We start from the raw sequence: 21,316 nt of genomic DNA on the forward strand, positions 1-21,316 counted from the left end.
TAGTATAAACATCTTAACTTCTTTGAAACAAAATTTACTCTAAGAAGCAAAATTAGATTTTCGAGGTTTTGAGGTTTAAGATGAAAGAAAGAAAACCATGTTTATATAAAACCTGCTAACATAAATACTTACAGCAAAATGTATTTTATTCCTTTAATCAAATTGTCTAATCATTCCTCGAGTCTTCAGTGTCTCATGATCTTCAGAAATCATTCTAATATGCTGACTGGCTTCTCAAGCATTTCTTATTATAATCAATATTTAAAACAGCTGTTCTGGTTAATATCTGCTGTTTCAACAGAGCATGCAAAGAGTTTATTCTCTCCTCAGTTAATACAAAAAAAGCAACATAATTTCAATCCAAAACAAATGAAATTGGCTGAAGGAAGTTGATGACCCAGACTTCCTGGGTCCGAGAGTAAATCTCAGCTCAGCCAGATTTTCCTGACCCACAGGTTTAGTCTTTTAAACCTTACAACCATACAAACGTCTCTCTCTTTTATTCGTTGTGCTCTCATCTCCCTTCCTGAAGCCAACTCTTGCTGCCTGCTTTCCTCATTGCATGTGTGTGTGTTTGTGAGTGTATGAAGGGATTAGACACCCCTATCACACACTCCGTTCCTCCAGAGTGTGAGCTGCAGCCCTGGGCCACGCGTCTGCCCTCCTCCCACAGAACCCAAATACACAAATGCACATGCTGGAAAAATCCAGCTTCCTGTTCCGTGATTCTTCACAGAAAGAAGGCAATTTAACGGATTCACAATTAGACCCTTCTTAAATAGCCGACCTAAATACCATCGCTGCCACAGATACCATAACGCTCAAGAAGCGGTTCAAAGCACTTAGGAGGGTTTACAGATACTGTGTTTGTGTGTTTTGCTTGCTTTTGTCAGGCTCTCTCATTTCGTAGGCGAGCATCACAATCTTTTTCGGGGGGGGCAGAACAACCGTTTCACTGGCTCTTTTTCGAAACTTAGTGTGCTGTCTTCAAAAGCAGCACCCTAACTGAAATGGAAGACCTAGAATGTACTACAAAGGGTTTATTTTAGTATTATTCATACACTGTTAAATTTTTTAGTGTGAATTTCCAGGTTAATATTTGCATTACTTTCCCAGTGGGACTTGAACAGCATCACACTGTGTATCTACAGTGCATATGTACTCTGAAGGCACCCAGCAGGCAACACATCATGAATAGAACATGCTGTAGATTTTTCTAATTCATGTTGGTTTTATTTGTGCTACTGAACTTGTTTTTGGTTCACTTTTAGCAATTTGTGCTGTTTGTTTATTTTGTAACGTTGACTTATGTTGTAAATGTTGTTTTTATAGTGTTATTGTTGAGTTTTGTATGTCGAGTTATACAATTTTAAATTTAAATTTATGCATTTAGCAGAGGCTTTTATCCAAAGGGATTTACAGTGCATTCAGACTAACATTTTTTACCTAACATGTGTTCCCTGGGAATCAAACCCACAACCTTTTACACTGCTAACACAATGTTCTACCACTGAGCCATCCACAAACAGCTATGAATAGAAAATGCTTAAATTTTGCTTAAATAATGCTTAAATAAAATCTTCATGGTCATGCTAAGAATAAACTTAAAGTCAGACAATAAAATTTTCTGGCTTATCATCATTTCAACAGGTTTTTTTTTTTCATTTCTCATGTAAGCCACGAACCAAAATTTTGATAAACAAAAAAGTCAAATGTGTGTACGAAACAGCTTTAGTAAGGGGGGAAACCTACAATCTCATGAAACATTGTGAATATATATATATATATATATATATATATATATATATATATATATATATTTTTTTTTTTTTTTTTTTTGCAAAATATGCATATACATACAAATATTTAAGTATTTTGAGAGAATGCACAACAGATTTGTCTTTAAAGGTTTATAGGTTATTATTAAAAATCAATTCCCTATGAAGAAAATCAATGGAGTTTTTACTTCTGGGGCCCAACTGCTGCACTCAATGCTGCCTTTAGACTTTACTGCCCTTTACTATTTGGAACATTCTTCATGTTAGGAGTAGGGCTGTGCGATTAATCGAAATCGCGATTTCAGCTGTTGCTATTTGCTAATCGCAAAAGCCTGCGATGTGGACGCGATTTTATGCTGTTCCAGAGCATATGCATGACTGCCAGCCTTGAATGGCAATCTTACTAACCAATAGAATGAACGCACCTCTGTTCTCCCCAATCAGCTCTGTGTAAATGCCCATCATAAAAAAAAAACTACTAAAAAAACAAACACAGAGAAAGCAGGAGAGAGACAGAGTGAGATTATGGCGTCTACAGGGTCAGACCAATAGTTAGGCAAATTATAACTAAACAAAATCGTTATGTAAATTAAGCTTCGAAAAGACAGACAACAAACAAAAAGATAATTTGCAAGAGCTGCGTCACAATGCATATCAAGAGCATCCCTTATTGCATGTTCGCTATTCCCAATTCAGAAGAGCGCACACACAGCCTGTGTCTGAATGCTTCTCATTCTCGCTCCTCTCTTCCCCACACGGCGTGAATCCCGGGTCATAGACGAGTCGTTCACACTTGCTGCACTCACACAGTCTGTTTCGTAAAGCTCGGTTATATTCTCGCACGGCCCTGCACCGCAAACCTCCACGAGCGCATCTGGCAGTATGGATGGCTGGATGCATGCACGCAACCTGGCTCTGCATTTAAAACCAATGTAAATTCAGTCTAACCGCTTGCTAATTTCACTTGGATGAAATGAAACATTCAGCACATTTTCCACTTGTTCTTAAAATCCCAAATACAATGTAACATGTAATACTTTAATAATTTACTAAAGAAATAGAGTTCTTTATTTATATAAAAATTTAAATCTTTCCAGTGAAATGCAGTAATTAATTTGATTCGGTAAAAGTAGTTATACCATTATAATTTTGTCTGCTTAATATATATATTCTGCAGACCTCTGAATATATATATAATTGTCCCAAAACACAACTGAAAATGTAATGGATTTCAGGGTCATAATGGGATTTGTATTGGTGTAATGTAAACTATAATGGTGTCTACTTGATAGATTCCTATTGGAATAATGCCTAAAACAAAAAGGAATTTTGTAATGGTTTAATGGAAACTGTAATTTCAGCTTTTTTTCAGCAGGGTAATGATACTAATACTGTGCTGCACATTATTGACAATATTGAGCTGAAGCTTGCCTTTGCAAATTTAAAATCGCAATATCTGTCAAAAAAATCGCAATTCAATATTTTCCCCATATTGCACAGCCCTAATTAGGAGTGTGCCTATAATATCTTAAAATGGTCCCTACATAGGCAGCTTGCTAGGTTTGTGTACCAGTGTGTTTGTTTAAGGAAGATTTTACAAATATAAAGCTATACCATGAGGCTTTGGTGCTGATTAGCTCAATAAATTCCAGTGACTCAACTTAAAGGTAAGGCTGTGTAATTAGCAGCCATAAGTCATTAATTGATCTTAAATGGACCTTAATTTGGGCCTGGGAAGGTAAATGAAGCTTGTAATGCTCTTATTCAATGGGTGCCTGTTCGGTTATAAAGTGTTAGGTGACAAGCACTAACCTGCGGTGCTTTTTCAAGAGGAGTTTCTCCATGTAGCACAAAGTGTCCTCCTTGAACTCCACATAAATTAACGGCTGGGATCCTTTCTCTGTTTGTGTTTCCATCACGGACACTAGAGAGAAAACCACACCAATCAAGCCTTCAGTCCAATCTCTGTGTGTACAGAACAGGAAAATAACCATATTTACAGTGAAGTGTGCATGTAGCCTAGAAGTCGTTCAAACACTCTTTTTAGCAAACCCTTTCCTTTTTAGCCTCATGCAAACCACTAAAAAATTTATATTAAACAAATACTCGCTGTCGAGTGCAGTATTTATTTTTTTTAAGTTATTTTGCTGTATTGTGAGAATATAAAGGGCGGTTAGACTTCAGTGCATCTGAAACCCCCTTAACACAATAGTCATTATCACAGTGAGCACAAGCCAAGCAGCACTGCAGCAAGAGAGAGAGGGACAAACACAAGGAGTCTGATGCATGATAAGGACTAACTTTACTTTGCTGCAGTGTGATTCAATCGAGTGTAAGAACGGCTGTCCTATTCAGCTTTAAACCCAACTATACATAAACAATGTTTGAAATAACAGGCAAGCATACTACTTTTACTGTATTCGCAGCATGAAATATGTAAAATATGCATATATATATATATATAATCAAATTTCACATAACACCATGTCTACACTGGATGTGAAATATGTGTCACCATGGATCAAAATAAATTGCTCCTCTATTAATTCTGACCATTACATCAAAGCCAGCTCATGACATTTCTTGTCTCTGGTTTACCAATTTAAATATTCAAATTATAATTGTATGCAGCTGTAGCAATACTATGTACTATAAATAATAAAATCATTGCCTTTGCATTAATGTAAAGTATTAGCATTTTCCCTTTGATAAAGTCGAGCATCAAGATCACAGCTGATTAATCTTCTAAGCTTTATTATTATGAATCTGCCACTAATAAACTGCAAGATAACCTGATGAGATCGTTGTGATGAGGTTGTGATGTTCGTCATTGTATAAACTACTCCTAAAGCATAGTAAGTTTAGAATTTACAGTATGCACAAGACCTCACGTCTGCTCTCATTTAGCAACAAATATCCTGCTGTTCTTGACTAATAGCCCGAACAGATTGAATTTCTTGTGAACTGGCATCATCATTCAAGTTTCTGAGAATAGTTTTTTAAACTCATTGAATCATATGTTGTCAAATCATGGAGGCGTTTCAGCAAACCGCACGCAGCGCCTGAAAACACACACACGTTATCATCGAGAACATGTTTGTCATGCATATACTGAATGTAGTTACCTGGCAACCAATCAGCAGCCCTGACGCACTTGCAGCGTGCGTTCTATCAGTCAATGCCACACATGAGTGTGCTTTATGAGAGACTGTTTGTGTGTGTTCAGACAGCCTGCAAGGGTATATATGTGGCAGCTCACACCAACCTGACAGCATGTCACTTTAGTACCGTGGTTTGACTGTAGCACCTCCACACACACTCATAAATGTGTGTGTTACCTGGTCTCTGTCTTCCCTCTCTCCACTCTTTCAGAGCCTCCTGGAAGGACCTGGCTGACTCTTCTTCATCAAAGCCTCCTCTCTGCAGAGAGCTGTCCTCTTCCTCACCAGCCTCCTCATCCTCCAAGTCAACGCCGTCATTCATGAACAACACCTGAGGCGAGACACAGAGAACACAATAAGAGTGACAGAGACAGTGAGAGATGGAGATTCAATTAAATGGAGCACATGGCCAAGTTTCCACAGGTTTTGTGTTTAAATGTTGACTTCATTCCTGCCAGCAAGAACACAAGATGTATGCACTGAACTGATCAGATGTTGCAGTACTATACATTTATATGTTGCATAGATTAAAAAACACAACAACAAAAAAACCTGCTGTTCTTTTGAACTTTCTATTCATGAAATTATATGAACAAATGTCCTTATTTCCAAAAAATGGCACAACATTTATGTGTAACATTGAAAATGTTACTTGCGCATCAAATCAGCATATTAGAATGATGTCTGAAGGATCATGTGACACTGAAGACTGGAGTAATGATGCTGAAAATACAGCTTTGCATCCCAAAAATAAACTACATTTTAAAAAAAAAACATTTAAAACATTTAAAACTTTTTTTAAATGATAATTATATTGTACAATATGGTTACACTTTAGTAGAAATCTTCATATATAATGCATCATAAAAGTATATTTAATGCATTAATTCTGAATTATAATGCACCTTGTAATGCATTGTGTGAGCTCATCTATCTATTCCTTGTTACACAGAAAAAGTAATGCATTAAAGTAACACCACACTTAAAAAAAAAAAAAGGCTGATATGGCTAGGAACTATACTCTCATTCTTGTGTAATAATCAAGGAACTTTTTGCTGCCGTATCATGGATGCTGCAGGCGCAGTGATATTACGCAGCACCTGAAGATAGTGCCCAGCTAGTTTGTGTAGTTACTGCAATAGCAGAGTTGCTGGGGACGATTTTCAGGCCTTGCGTTATAAAGTGAGACTTTTTTCAAAAATAATGGAGTGTTCCTTCAAAACACATTTCTCAAAAGATCCATTTCAGATGAACCAAATCTGAAAATATAATGTGTTTTAACTTTGGTTATAATTATTTATGAAAATATACTGTATAATGCATTGCATGTACATCATAAATACCTTTATAATGCACTTGTACAGAAAAATAAACTTCTTTCCTTTAAAACTCCTTAACTCATGCTTGTAATGTCTGTCGTTGTTTTGTTGTTTTTTTGTGAACATGTGCTGCTAAAAAGTTTTATATACAATACAATGCATTATAAACTTTTTTTTTTAATGCCTTAATAATGTTTTTCAATGCACATTATATTGCACGATATGATATCTGCAAATATTATAATGCAGTTTAAATTTGGTTACAATTATTTATGAACAGAAATAAAAAATTACAATGTACATAATAAATCCGTCTTTAATGCATTGTCCATTTCTAACTGGATTTGACCTAAAGAAGCTAAATGTATGATTCACTGTTCAACCCCAAACAATCAGTGGCTCACCTGTGTGTGGTGTACATTGTTATCAGAAGTGGGCCAAAGGCTCCTAGGAGTTGATCTTTTCTCTGTAGCTTTACTTTCATCAGCAGATTTGGGGGACGCTCCTTGTTGATTCTCCTCACCGCTTACCTGCTGCTGGAGGCGGCCCAACACATCCCGAGTGCTGACAGGGGTCTGGAGCTCTGCCTGGAGGACGAAGCATAGATTTCAGTCAGACTTTCAGTTCAAAGTGTACAAATGCATCCTGTTAATGATTCGGCTAATGTACTGGTGCAACCGAATGAATGCACACTCTTTATAGGTAAAGCATTCATCCAAATCATTAAATGGGATGTCCTGTGTTCAAAACACATCATCTGTGACAATTTATCTGTCAGTTGTAAAAACCAGAAACAATAATGTAGTCTAGTATTTGGGACAGCAGGGTTAAAACTAAAAAGAAAACTTGAAACTTGAACTTAATCTATTTTATCTCAGCTCATTTGTATTGAGATTAACTATTTATGCAGTACAGACCAAAAGTTTGGAAACATTACTAATAATAATAATAATAATAATAATAATTCTTTACATTTATATAGCGCTTTTCTAGACACTCAAAGCACTTTACATAGACAGGGGGTATCTCCTCATCCACCACCAGTGTGCAGCATCCACCTGGATGATGCGACGGCAGCCATATTGCGCCAGAACGCCCACCACACACCAGCTTTCTGGTGGAGAGGAGACGGAGTGATGAAGCCAATCAGCGGATATGGGGATTGTTAGGAGGCCATGATGGTCAGAGACCAATGGGCGAATTTAGCCAGGATGCCGAGGTCACACCTCTACTCTTTTCGAAAGACATCCTGGGATTTTTAATGACCACAGAGAGTCAGGACCTCGGTTTAACGTCTCATCCGAAGGACAGTGCTTGTTGACAGTATAGTGTCCCCATCACTACACTGGGGCGCTAGGACCCACACAGACCACAGGGTGAGCACCCCCTGCTGGCCTCACTAGCACCTCTTCCAGCAGCAACCTAGTTTTCTCAGGAGGTCTCCCATCCAGGTACTGACCAGGCTCAGCCCTGCTTAGCTTCAGTGGGCAACCGGTCTTGGGCTCCAGGGTGATATGGCTGCCGGTAATGTTTACTATTTTTTATGTTTTTGAAAGAAATTTCTTGTGCTCATCAAGCCTACATTTATTTGATCAAAAATACAGAAAAAAAGTAATATTCTGATATATTATTACAATTTAAAATAATTGTTTTTTAAATTTATTATACTTTAAATGATCATTTATTTCTGTGATGCAAAGCTGAATTTTTAGGATCATTATCACATGATCCTTTAGTAATCATTTTAATATGATGATTCATTATCAAAGTTGGAAACAGTTCTGCTGCTTAATATTTTTTCAGAACATGTGATACTTTTTTAGGATACCTTGATGAATAAAAGTAAAAAAAAAAAAATTTAAAAAAGAAGAAGAAGCTATGTTTTTAAAAAAATAATTTTTTTTTTTTTTTTGATAACAATATACACTACTGGTCAGTAATTTGGGGTTAGTCTTTTTTTTCTTTCTTTTTCTTTAAATAAAATCAATACTTTTATTCAGCAAGGATGAGTTAAATTGAAAAAAGGTGATAGTAGAGAAAATATATTATTAGAATATATATTATTAGAATTTAAATTTTTATTTTGAATAAATTCAGTTCTTTTTAACCTTTTATTCATCAAATATATTAGACAGCAGAACTGTTTCCAACACAATCAGAATATTAGAATGATTTCTAAATGATCATGTGATAGACTTTTTATCATGTGATAGACTATTATTTTAAGTTGTAATAATATTTCACAATATTACAGTTTTTTTCCGTGTTATTGATCAAATAAATGCAGGCTTGATGAGCAGAAGAAAAGTCTTTCAAAAAAATTAAAAATAGTAATGTTTCCAAACATTTGGTCTGTACTGTATATATATATATATATATATATATATATATATATATATATATATATATATATATATATATATACACACACACACATACACACACACACACATAGACATTTAAAGAATAATAAAAATATAATAGTGTCTTATATAATGAAATGACACTAAAATAACACCGTTGGGCAGGACATTGCACACACTGGGGGGAAAATGGTGTAGAAGCAATTTTCACTCAGAAATTGCTAACAAATTTCACAAACAATTGCAAAGAAATGGCAAGTTACACACTGCATTAAACGTGAAATTTTCTTATATAACATCCAATAAAATTTGCTTTATGTACAACTTTGAAAACAAATTAGTGCACTTTTCATTTTAAAAGTAGTAACCATGAAATATGTCGTACAATACACTGCGAAACCTAAAACCCAGAAAACACTTACATGTAGCATGGTAGGGTTCCTTTAATTTGATCATATTTACACCAGGTAATTGCTCCTTTTATTACTGATTACTGCAAACATTATCAAATCTCGCCGTAAAAAGTGCAAATGAATAACAGTCATGAAGAAAAGTTTGATTAAATCATATAATACACCCAATAACTGGTACCCAGACAACAAATTCCTCTTTATGACATTATGTCCTTAAGATAACATTGTTAGTGGCCATTAAGGTGGTCGTGGCTGCTGAATAATGCTTTCTCTTACCTCACCAGATAAAACTGTCTTGTGAATAGATTTTTATTATGCACTCAAATTACAGTAAACAATAGCAAATGAATTAGTTTATCTCTGCATAGTGATTTTCAGACAATAGAAAGCAATAGGAAACTATTAAAGGGAGAATAAATGTGTGCAGTTTGAGATAAAAGAGACTGAATCAAAAGCAAATGGACAAATGCCTCTCTATCAAAAACAGACAAACCAAGCTTGCAAAGAACAAACCCTAGGGACAAAAATATTAATATTTGTTCCCTTTTCCCCCATGGAAGCAAATTCAACAGGATTAGGATGCATAAAGCTGCATCAGAGCCCAGTGTAGTTAAAAACAATTCTTAGTTTCTTGGCAAGACTGCACACTCCCTTCAAGCAGCACCCAGAAAGGACAATTTTGTCATAATTTACTTATAATTTATGTTTTGTTTTGTTTTTTCAATCCTGTATAAGCTTCTTTTCTTCTGTTGAATATGAAAGAAGATATTTGAAAGAATGTTGGTAACCAAACAGTTGCTGGTAGCCATTGACTTCCATAGTGTGGAAAAACATTACTATGGAAGTCAATGGGGACCAGAAACTGTTTTGCTACATTTATCAAAATATATTTTGTGTCCAACAGAAGCTAGAAACTTACACAGGTTTTGAACAAAATGAGGGTGAGTAAACAACAGATTTTTTATTTTTGGGCAAAAAAATAATACATGTAATACCATTAATACATTTTCTAATGGTATATTATACTAAAATAACAGCGAGGAAGCTCACTAGAAGAGAGCCTATGGGTTCCTCTGTTTCTCCTCCATCTGGACTTGTTTGCTTGTGTTTGTGTAACTACATCTTTCAGTATGCGGCAGTGCAGGGTGAGCGTCACACAGGGCAGAAGTAAGTTTGGTGGTGCACATTTGCTGCCTAATGCTGCATGATGGGATATAAACATGAAGACAGATGCGAAGGGTTTATGTGGGCCACTCAATGTCATCTTCTCAAAAGAAGAGCTGATCTCCACACCATTCCAGTATACCTATAGTGTGCAATAATTGGAGCACCTCAAATGCTACGATCAACACTGACAAACACATGATGATGCCTTAACATATTTGTATGCATATGTGTAGTGCTTTAGGACATGGGGTCATGGTGAAGTATGTTCCCTGCATGCCCTGGGGTCAGACTTTTCCCAGTTGACTCAACAGTCTGACTGACTGAAATACAGTAAAAACAGGAATTTATTTTCTATTTTAAATGTAGTTTTATGCAAAGCTGAATTTTCAGCATTATAACTCCAGACTTCAGTGTCACATGATCCTTCAGAAATCATGCTAATATGCTGATTTGCTACTTAATATTTTTATGGAAACCGTGACACACGATCATGCAATATTTGAAGGTCAGTAAGAACACTTTTATTCAGCAATGGTGCATTGAATTGTTTAAAAATGACAGTTAAGATAATTATGTTGCAGAAGATTAAAAAAAAAAAATAATAATATTGTAATAATAATACATAATATTTCAGTTTTTTACAGTTTTGATCAAATATATGCAGCTTTAATTAGTTTAATTGAGAGTTCAAAAAAACTAAATAACCTTAATGATTCCAAACTTTTGACGATATTGTAAATGGTTGTACATAGGTACACATAAGTGTAAATAGTGTCAACCTTCATTAGTCAATTAAGCAAGTGTAGATCATAGTGATCATATAATAGTAAAATCACATAGCTAAAAGGTAATTTAATGAGCACAGTTGTTTTAACATAAAGTTAATTTAATGGGAACAAAAAGAAATGAAAAAAAAAAACATTATGCTGCTTATTTGTTGCATTGGCTAAGGCAACCTTCCTGAACGAAAGTAGTCAGACATACAGTTTTCACCTTATAAAACCATGGGGCCGCTCAACTCTCTAAAACAAACTCAAGCTGACGGAAGCGAGTGTGTGTGAACACACATCAGCTGTTTGTGTTTGTGTGGCTGTTCTCTAACCTGGGAAAGGTGTGTGTAATTAGAGTTGGGTTCGAGTGAGCAGATTGTCCACTAATGGTCACCAGCATTCTGCGTTTCTAAGAAACGGCATGGAGGAGGAAGGCTGAATCTGGAGGTTTGTGCCTGTCGCTGCTGAGGGTGTGTGTGTGTGTGTGTGTGTGGGATGGAGGGTGGTTGTCAGAACACCTCCTCACCTGTACGGGAACCATACGATGGCGCTTCAGTGCCCCCTTCTGGTGGAATCTGACGAAGCAGCCCACACAATAATCCTCTCCGCATTCTGCACACGTCTGAAACAACAATTAAATAAGCCCAGGATTTCTACAGCAAGGTACATTCACCCAAAAAAAACTTTAATATCAGCAATATATATTTAAATATCTTACACTTTTTGCTTAACTCGATACATATTAAAATGGAGAGAAGGGAGCCGCACATATCTTAAGGGAGCTCATTATTTTGTTACAGATTGTAAATGGATGCGGAGGATGATAGGATAGGCCGTTTGATGGACCGACGGACAGATAGAAAGACAGACTGCATAGCAGCACAAGAATTTCAAAACCCACTATCAAACCCACAGCTGAAGAGCCACTTGTAAATGAACCCAGCCTGCTGTCTTGATTCATTCGGTCTGAACATCTGTATGATGATGCAGCACTTCAGCTGGAGAGATGCATGATGCTCCGAAGAGTTTCAATTCCATTTGGACAGACTTTGGATATGTTTGGAATATTATATCTGCAGTCTACATGAACATTTTTGCACATAGTATGTTTGTATCCAATATCTATTTTACCTATTACATTTGCCAAAATGTGGAGGCAAAGCACGGTGCATGAAATAATGTATCCCACAATGCAGTGTGCTCTACTTGACCTTCCGTTACCAGCATGACAAATTAATAACACTGACTATAGTCTGATAAATAGTTTTGCAACTTAAAATAGGTGGAAACATATACAGCATACACCTCACAATATTTCTGTCAGATAAAGATCAGCAACATAAAGGTAGTATGCTCTTCTGTGTGCAGCCATAGTTCATTAGGCTGAAGGTCAAGTGACCGGTCACAATTTGGTTTGTTTTACATGCTGTTTAACGAAGAGCTTATCCAAAGTAGTAAACACCAACTCATTCAAATAAGTGGAAATGTGTAGACTTCGCAATGTCTGTCCAAACGTTTCCTATTTCAAAGCTGAAGTTCTGCATCTTCAAACTGTACATAGCAGATATTTACAGATAATTTCACAAAGCTGAATATACAGTTCTGCTCATGGATTTTGGTTTACTTTCAACTAACTAGTGGATGTGCCATGCAAGCCAGTCAATCACGAGAAACTGGAGATATCAGCCATTTCTATGTACAGTACAGTATGCATCTTATTTATCTTACTTATCTGAGAAGTATATTTCACATATTGAAAAATTAAGTAGGCAGGCAGTATCCAGTGTTACATGCATTTTAGAGTAAATAGTATAGTACATTCTATTCTGAACAAAACAACAGCTTTCAGCTCAACTTTAGCTCCTCTAGGGATGTGTGAGTGAGCACGGAGGAAACCCTTAGGATGCCTTGGCTCTACAAATCCATAAATACATCGAGACAGACATACACACACACACCCCGAACATTCGCTTTAACACACTTGCTGTCTTTGACAGCCAAATGCCTGTGTGCAAATTCCACAGGTACATTTCCCCTCGAGGATGTCTGTCTCAAAGCACTCAAGCAGAGCATGAAAGTCCCAAATCTCCCAAGGGTGACAGGGTCCCCTTTAATACGGCCACACAAACACGCACACACACACTCACGGTGAATAAAGAAAAGGGTAAATACAGTGCTGCTCTGTGAATCTACAGCTGTGCCCATTACCGGCTCCTTTAATGGCCACATAAAAAAGGTCTAATTTCAGCACGACACCACTGAAATAAATGACAGCAGTGGCATTCTCCCCAAACTGATTTTTAAGAGGGCTTCCGGACAACAGAATCTGCACTTCATGTCTTCGTTGCTGAGAAATCCTGTTGGATGAGTAGAAATATATTTGCAGCTCTGTATTTATCAGCAGTTCAATCTAGTGCTGCCAAAGTAAAAAGTGGAATCTTACTGTTAGGAGCTAAGGAAGCTCTTTTATTTGAACTGATGAAGGATAACAGACCCTTATATCATGCACTTTAGTCTCGAAGAGACAGACTCTGACTATCTGTACCTTAGTCTGGTTGAAAAAGCTGCTAAACCGATATGTCTGACTAGTGATGGGTTTATTTGAAGTTCATGGTAGTTCTATAACAGCGTGGGAAAACAGTAATATATGAAGTGGCATGGCATTCTTCATGAAAGATCTGTGTAAATGTCGGCATGTGCAGAAATAGTTTTATAGAGAAAATGTTGTGTTTCTCAAGGATATTTAGATTAGTTTGCCCAGAAACACTCATACCAAAAAAAGTTCAAAAGGTCAGTGATATGTTTTTGGAAAACAATTAATGCTTTTATTCAGTAAGGATGCATAAATTGATCTAAAGTGACAGTAAAATGTGCAAACTGTAAATTTTACATACTGTAAAATATTTTACAGTTTCCACAAAAATATTAAGTACCTTTGTGTCACAGGAATACATTTCATTTTAAATGGTAATAATAATTCACAATAGTACAGTTTTTTTTATCAAATAAATGTAAAAAAATGCTAACTTTAGAGCAGCAGTGTATACCTGAGACATGATGCGTGATGAATGAAAGGGATGGATAGTTTGGAATTAAGAATAGTTCTGTTCACATAACAGAACGGATGAAAACTCACCAGTCCGGCCAGCTGAACTTCACACTGTCCACAGACTTTTCCCCTCAGGTTGAGCTTCCTGTTAGTGCCGTGTACCTTGGCGACTCGTTCCGCTATTACCTGCTTCTGTACTGCTGAAGTAACAAAAACACACAGACACACACACACACAATTCAGAACTCTGCACATGAAATCTGCATAGGATGGTATCTTCTGAGAGAATCATGCCATCTGACTGATTTGAAATGTCCCACAATGGCATCGACTCTCTCAACAGTTCAGCACGTGCATCACACATGTGAGACTCAACAGTAGATTAAAACAGAGCTGGTGCATAGCATGTTACTAAGTTAATGATTCAATATGGAAGTATATCCAAACTAACGTTCCAAAAAGTTTAACCCAGGGAACAAAGGATCCTTTGTAATGTGTTCATTATGTGCCATATAAACTAACCTGCATGAATGCTCTTAAAAAACAAAACTTTTGGATAAAATAGTCAATTAATTAATAAGACGGAGACATTTTCATCTAGACTGTGCCAAAATGGCCAATAATGTAATGGGTGGACTCTTTGTGTAAGCTATTGAATGTGATCAGCATAAAGATAGGAATCCGATGAACTCAATTAAAATTTTGTTATGTGCAAAAGTTATAACGATTTGTGAATTTTTGAACTGGTGGTGTCACTATAGAGTTGGTCCTAGGGACCCCAACGTTGGTCAGATCACTACAAATGTGCTACATTTGATCATTTTCCTATGTTCCACTCATAGGGCTGCCATAGACTCACACTGCAGTAGACAGCTATAGAGATGGCCCCTAACCACAGCCCCTTCAGGGCTTGGCCCCTAACAATTCAACAGCAAATCTTATCCTACTCAGTGTGTTGCTTCTCCAGTATATGTATCTTGTTATAAGGACGTTTACTGGAAAATAAGTCAAAATAATGACCAAGAAAATAACTTTTTGCAGTGCAATGTCTGCAACAGATACAGTACATGTGATGCCTTAATAATTATGTACCCTATTGTTTGGAACAAGTTTTGTTTCAGTTACGAGACGTTTGACTTGTAACATTTGGAAATTCCTACAAAAAAAGAAGGGGTTTGTAGTTAAGGCTTCACAATGCTTGTATCCAAGTGATAAATGAAAATGAGGAAATGGGAAAAGGAGTTAAAAACAAGCCAGGCAAAACACATGTCAGATTCCAGTCCACCCACCTGGTACAGGCTCGTCCTTCAGCACTCTAATCTTCATCTTGCCTGGAGAGAGCTGCCCGAAACAACACATTTCAAACACAGTTTCATGCAGTTAATTCTAGAAAGGCTATCCCTGGCATGAATGAAGCTGAAGTCAGCCTGATTGAGACTATTTGAAACAGATACACAGGCAGACAGATGTTTAAAACTCTTACTCTGTGAGGTGCGTTCTCCTTGTTTGTCTTGACGCTCTGAACTCCGGGCTGTGCTGAACGCCAGTGAGAAGCTCCCATCTTCCTGTGTGGAAATATCATAGAAAGTTGCTCAGTTTAGCATAGAACTGCAACTAGTTGTAATAGCTAATGGTGTGTGTCTCATAAAGCAAGAAACATTTGGAGGACTTATTATTACTTTTCGAAACCCCCCTAAGTAATAAAATCTTGTGCGTAACTCATGGTAAACTTTTAATTAAGCACATATCAAATAGTGGAAAACAAACAAAAACAGTACATGAAAGCATTTGCCCTACATAATCCAGCCCGATACACAGACGGAGGGTCGACTTCATTTGTTTTCTGATTTGTTGTTTTGGTTGCCACATCAAATCAACAGTCTAAATAATTCACGGTGTGATTGCGGGGGAAGCCATTTGTTTAGAGTGGGCTGTCATACTGGCGTCGAGCCGCAAGCCCGAGTGTGTTCAAAGGATGGAAATGAATCTTATGTGTGTCTGGCTGTACGATATAATTTTGCAAGTAAAGAGGTAACCGTGCTTTTGAAATGTCTCTTTCTCTCATATGGGTAGTGAAAATTCTGAAAACTATAAATCAGGAATCAGGAATGTTTAATAATAAAAATCTCAGAGGTATGTGTTGTTGGTGACAGGGCATATGACTTTGTCTACTTGTCTACTTTTACTTCACTGACCAGGCAAAATAATAAATCTAATCGCTCAGTAAAGTAATACTGTAATACTTAGGAGTTTGTTTAAATATCTAACCCCAAAAGCAATAAGAAAAGTCATAAATAGATCAAACTAAAAATACACAGCTCAGCAGCTCCACTAAAATCCATCTCATTTTATAAAAGAGTGAGATAGTCAGAGACTTTGGAAGGGGCCAGCAGGGAGAGAGGACACTTCCTCTGCATGCTGTCCACTCTCATTAAGGGCTGTTTATGTGCTGGCCTTTATCAGTCTGATGGAGACGGCGTTTGGGACGGGGATTAACTGCGCTCAAGCCTGCCTGTCAGCATTATGGAGAAATGCACAGGCAACGTGGCAGTTGTGCTAACAACTGGCGGATTACCATCACATGCACACTGAGTGCCAACCAGCAAGACAAACACTTATCTCCAGTCAGGGTCACAGACATCAGACCTCTCTGCTACTTGAGTTCATTGTGTGGCAGCAGTGGGACAGGTGAAGGGTTATTATACTGCACATTTAACCTGGTGTTAAATAAAATTTCAGAGTGATAAAAAAATTACCTCTAAAAGTGTTAGTCTTTTCAATAAATGAACTTAAACTTCATTTAATATAACAGTTTAAAATAGTCCCATTTTAATCATCTTGTACTATTAATGGAAATAGATGTATACATATATTAACTTTTTAACTCCCAATACTATAACTTTTTTTTATCATAATTTCTTCTCAGAATTCCAAAACATAAACTCAGAACTGCAAGATATAGATGCAGAAGGGCAAGCTATAAATTTCTGAGAAAAAAAAGTCATAACTGAGCAAAAATGTAAACAGAAAACAGATTTGTGAGATGTAAGCTGAAAATTCAGAGAAAAAGCTTGCAATTGGGACATGTAAACTAAATTCTCCATTTATCTCACAATTCATATATATATATATATATATATATATATATATATATATATATATATATATATATATATATATATATATATATATATATATATAACTTTTGAAATAGTATATACTGATGTTCAGGTCTGAAGAGAGAAGCAACAACAAAGTTTTTAAAAAGAAACTACAAGTTTGCTTCAGTGGTCCACTTTGTGAGTACAGTTTATTCACCCATTGAGCATAAGGCCCGAGCCCATCGGCTCTCATCTGCTCTTATGAATTCAACTGTGGCCCTTTAGTCCTCTGCCTTCGCTACAGTAAACAGCAAACAGGTTGAACGAGGAGGAAGATAACATCAACCATTCCCAGCACGGCACCAGCAACAGAAGTTCTGCTTTGATTAATGGCTGCTGATAAGAGCTAATCTGAAAGAGTTTTATTTAATAACATCCGTATGGAGGCAATAGTAATTGAGATATGGTACCACTTACATCCCTTAATACGATAGTTCCGGTACGTGGCCCAGATCTCGCAGGCATCTTGTCTATAGCTGCATTCTCAATGCATTCATTCCTCTGATTATTGTGAAGTGCTGTCTTATTTTATTGATAAAGGTGCACATCCTTTATAGGTCCATAAAGCTCCATCCCCATGAAGAACTCACAGGAAAACCTTCATGCTATTGTCTCCGATTGGCCTTCTGCCTTACTGATATATCTGCTTTCCAGACACAAATATTTAAAACTAAATTTGACTGCATATATATGTTTGCATTTGTTCGGTAGCATATATGAGAATATGATGTATTCACTGTATCTACCCCATTCCTGTAGTGTTTGCATCCCCTGCTGCATTACAAGCGAATGACTAAAACGGCCACCCCTTAAAATTCATGAAGTCACATTTTAGTGTTATTAATGAAGAGCTGAAGGAAAGGGGCCGGGTCGAGAAGAGGGATAGAGAGAGAGACATCAAATTAATAACTAGTGATGTTATTTTTTCCTATTCTTTTATTTTGACAGAAAACTAATTTCCTGTCTTCCTCGTTTTGGCACAGGGTTTCACTTAATCTTAATTTGTTTGGGAGAAATGGGAAGACAAGCATGGCGATGCAGCGAGAGCAGGGCTGCTGAAGCCGAGATGACTCAATTTCCTTCCACTCGATGGTTAAGCTGATTCCATCACACCAGATCGCTCTGAAGTCAAACCATGACCCAAGATTACCTGCAGGAGCTGCATACTCCATGTGACGATCAGATTTCAAAGCTAATGGCATCCCTGTCACTCCATTTCCAATTCTTTTCTACCTTGACTACATACACTTGCATTCTTTTTCCTCTAACGTAATCCAAAGTAACGAATGTCAAGTTAGATTAATATTTATTTGCAAAGTCAAATAAAAGTATAAAAAGTATATACAAAGTATAAAAGTGACTCAGACAGGTACGGAAAATATCAGATCTAATGTGTATTAAAAATAAATATGTATAACTTTAACATCACATAAAGGAGGACCTTCAATGCAACACTAATAACTTTAGGAAAAAGTCTGCCAAATAAATGAATGTAAATGTATGGCTTTAGAGGAATTGTGTGAGATGCACTACTTTTAGGAAGATTTTGTTGTTGTTGTTTTTAAGTTTGACAGCCGTAGTCACTTTAAACTGTCATTGTATAGGGGGAAAAAAATATTTGCATACAAGTTTTGGAAAGGTTAAAAAACCCTAACAGAATGTTTATTTAAAAGGGGACGTCGTGGCCCTGTGGTTAGAGTGTATGACTCCTAACTCTAAGGTTGTGGGTTTGAGTCTCGGGCTGGCAAAACCATGACTTAGGTGCCCTTGAGCAAGGAAGTGAACCCCAATGCTCCCCGGGTGTGTGTGTTCCTGGATTAAATGCAGAGCATGAATTCTGAGTATGGGTCACCATACTTGGCTGTATGTCACTTAATTTTGGATGAAGTATTTGTTGAAGTCGCTCTGTCCTTGCCAGCACACTTACCCTCACAGTCTTTCTCTTGCTGTTTCTTCCTACGTTATTCATTTTATTCATTGTCGTTTCATTGTTTACATTTCCTCTTTTATCTCAGCGCTCTCTGTCACAGTCATTGTTTGGCCCGTTAATTTATTCATCTACTCACTCATTCATTAATTCAACAAGCTGTCCCACCCCTCCCTGTTTCACTCACTCCCTCTCCTCTTTCTCCTGGTTCATACGCTGTCTGAGCTCCTCCAGTCTGCTCTCCATCTCCTTGGCATGTTGATCCAGCTGCACTGTTTCCATACGCAGTTCCCGGAGATTCCTTGGAGGGAGAATAGACACACACACATACATATACATATATATATATACTTTTTACATGCTATATATAAACTTGTACAAACCAGTTTGACTGACCTTTTCCTGTTTTATTACCACCACTCTGCTTAACACAATAATTCAACTAAATACACAAAATCATGGTATTCTGCTTAAATGAACAGACTACTCTGAACTTTTGGAGCGCCGCCATTTACAACCGTGACGTTTTAATGTGCTAATAATGTGAAAAATCTGAAGCGTGAAAAGAAACTCAAGGGAACCGACTGTTCAAACCTGACATTTAACTTCATTGACTTGGGCTTGCTGGGAAGTACCACAAAGTTGTTTAAATTCATGGTGCTCTCTGATCAGACCGCAAGCTTCACAGGCTGCAATTTTCCAAAGTGTCCTGAGAAAATAGAGATCTGAGTGAGAAACGCACTGCGCACAATATGACAAATTTCACTGAATTAACCCACAAAGAGGCCAGTGAAATGAATAATAGCAGCAAAAAAAAAAATGTAAATAAAAGACATGGAGCACTGATGGTATGAAATCATGGTACTGAATGATTTGCATATTTATTGGTATTTTCATGGTGTTCAAAGATATCTAAATGAATACCAGGGTACCACAATGTTGCATGGCCAAAGAACCATGGTAACAATGTAATGTTTACGTTACATTTGACATAAAATATACCACTATTATGTATTTGTAAGCTCAAACGTAGCCTACTTCAAATAATATTTATACTATCATCTATAAACATTTCATAATTCCTTACTTGTTATGTACGTCAATCGTTTAAGATTAAAGAATAGGCAGATTATAGAGATAAATTGACATATATATAACGTTACTCATTAGACTTAGTTTCCTGTTCATTTGGGCGTAACTAAATAGAGCTTTCTAAAACAAAGGCGATGGCTGTTAAAAGGAACTAATATATTTGTTTGTTGGTTTGTTTTTCAGAGATAAAATATTCTAAATCAACAATTCTTTATCAGAATTTATGAGGCTTTTAAAAGTACTTACACCAACAGCGTCCTTGTCCTCGTCCAAACTACCGCTTGTGGAAACTGTGTACATGTGTCGTTATAGCAACGCGTCGCGTATTAGCGGGCATGCGCACGTGCTCGTGCATTGAACTACTGATTGCCACAACAAAGAACAACAGCGATAATAATAATTTATTATTTTTATTAATTTATTTAATTTCTATATATATATATATTCGTATGAAATGCTGAATTATAATTGAGCAATGATTCAATGCATAAACATGAACCCTTAAAAGAAAATGCTACAACGGCGAAATTACTTGAGCTCAGGAGGGTTGTTGAAGTGTTTCCGAGTTTAGAACGCGTGAGGAGTTGTTAAAAAGTTTCTTGGGGGAAAAAAAAAAATGTATGCAGAGATTTACTGTTTTCTTTGTGCTAATGAAGTCCTGACGTACATCAAGCGTGCTGTGTCTTTCTGACACAGAGGAGAGAGACCTCTGTTGCTCCTATAATTATGGACAGCTTGATCTCTCTAATTAAAATCATTTCAGCACTAAAATCAAATTTCATGTGGATGTTTTGATTGCAGTCATAAGAACTCTCATTAAAGCGTCAGCATCTTCTGTCTCAATTAGTCTACAAAAATCTGTCTACTGTTTTGTTTTCACTAGTTTTCAGAGTTATGCATTTATTTCACTTCATCAAATTAAAATAAAATTTTCAAATGTATTCATCTTTTCAAACACACTTTCATTAAATCAATGTAAACTCTGGCCTCAGTTGTATATCTCTGCCCAATGGCCAAATTATCCAGATGTAATTAAATAAACTGATTGTCAGAATAAACCCTCGGAGCCACACACAGATATTTTAAACCTGGTGTTTATTAAAAATCATTTTCATT

At 36.6% G+C, this 21,316-nt stretch overlaps 1 protein-coding gene across 1 annotated transcript in view; it reads right to left on the minus strand.

The window, feature by feature from the left end:
* LOC127934092 (zinc finger B-box domain-containing protein 1-like) overlaps positions 1-20,560 on the minus strand; it is a 24,987-nt gene extending 4,427 nt beyond the window's left edge. Inside the window, exons 1-10 of the mRNA XM_052531266.1 lie at positions 20,447-20,560; positions 19,703-19,817; positions 19,296-19,409; positions 15,504-15,585; positions 15,310-15,361; positions 14,108-14,220; positions 11,498-11,593; positions 6,663-6,845; positions 5,117-5,270; positions 3,591-3,702 (exon numbers count right to left, since the gene is read on the minus strand). Of these exons, the coding sequence (XP_052387226.1) occupies positions 3,591-3,702; positions 5,117-5,270; positions 6,663-6,845; positions 11,498-11,593; positions 14,108-14,220; positions 15,310-15,361; positions 15,504-15,585; positions 19,296-19,409; positions 19,703-19,764 (968 nt within the window). The 5' untranslated portion in view covers positions 19,765-19,817; positions 20,447-20,560. The remainder of the gene's footprint in view (positions 1-3,590; positions 3,703-5,116; positions 5,271-6,662; positions 6,846-11,497; positions 11,594-14,107; positions 14,221-15,309; positions 15,362-15,503; positions 15,586-19,295; positions 19,410-19,702; positions 19,818-20,446) is intronic.
* Between the last annotated feature and the right edge of the window lie 756 nt (positions 20,561-21,316).

This window comes from Carassius gibelio, chromosome A18 (assembly GCF_023724105.1).
Source record: "Carassius gibelio isolate Cgi1373 ecotype wild population from Czech Republic chromosome A18, carGib1.2-hapl.c, whole genome shotgun sequence".
Taxonomy (NCBI): domain Eukaryota; kingdom Metazoa; phylum Chordata; class Actinopteri; order Cypriniformes; family Cyprinidae; genus Carassius; species Carassius gibelio.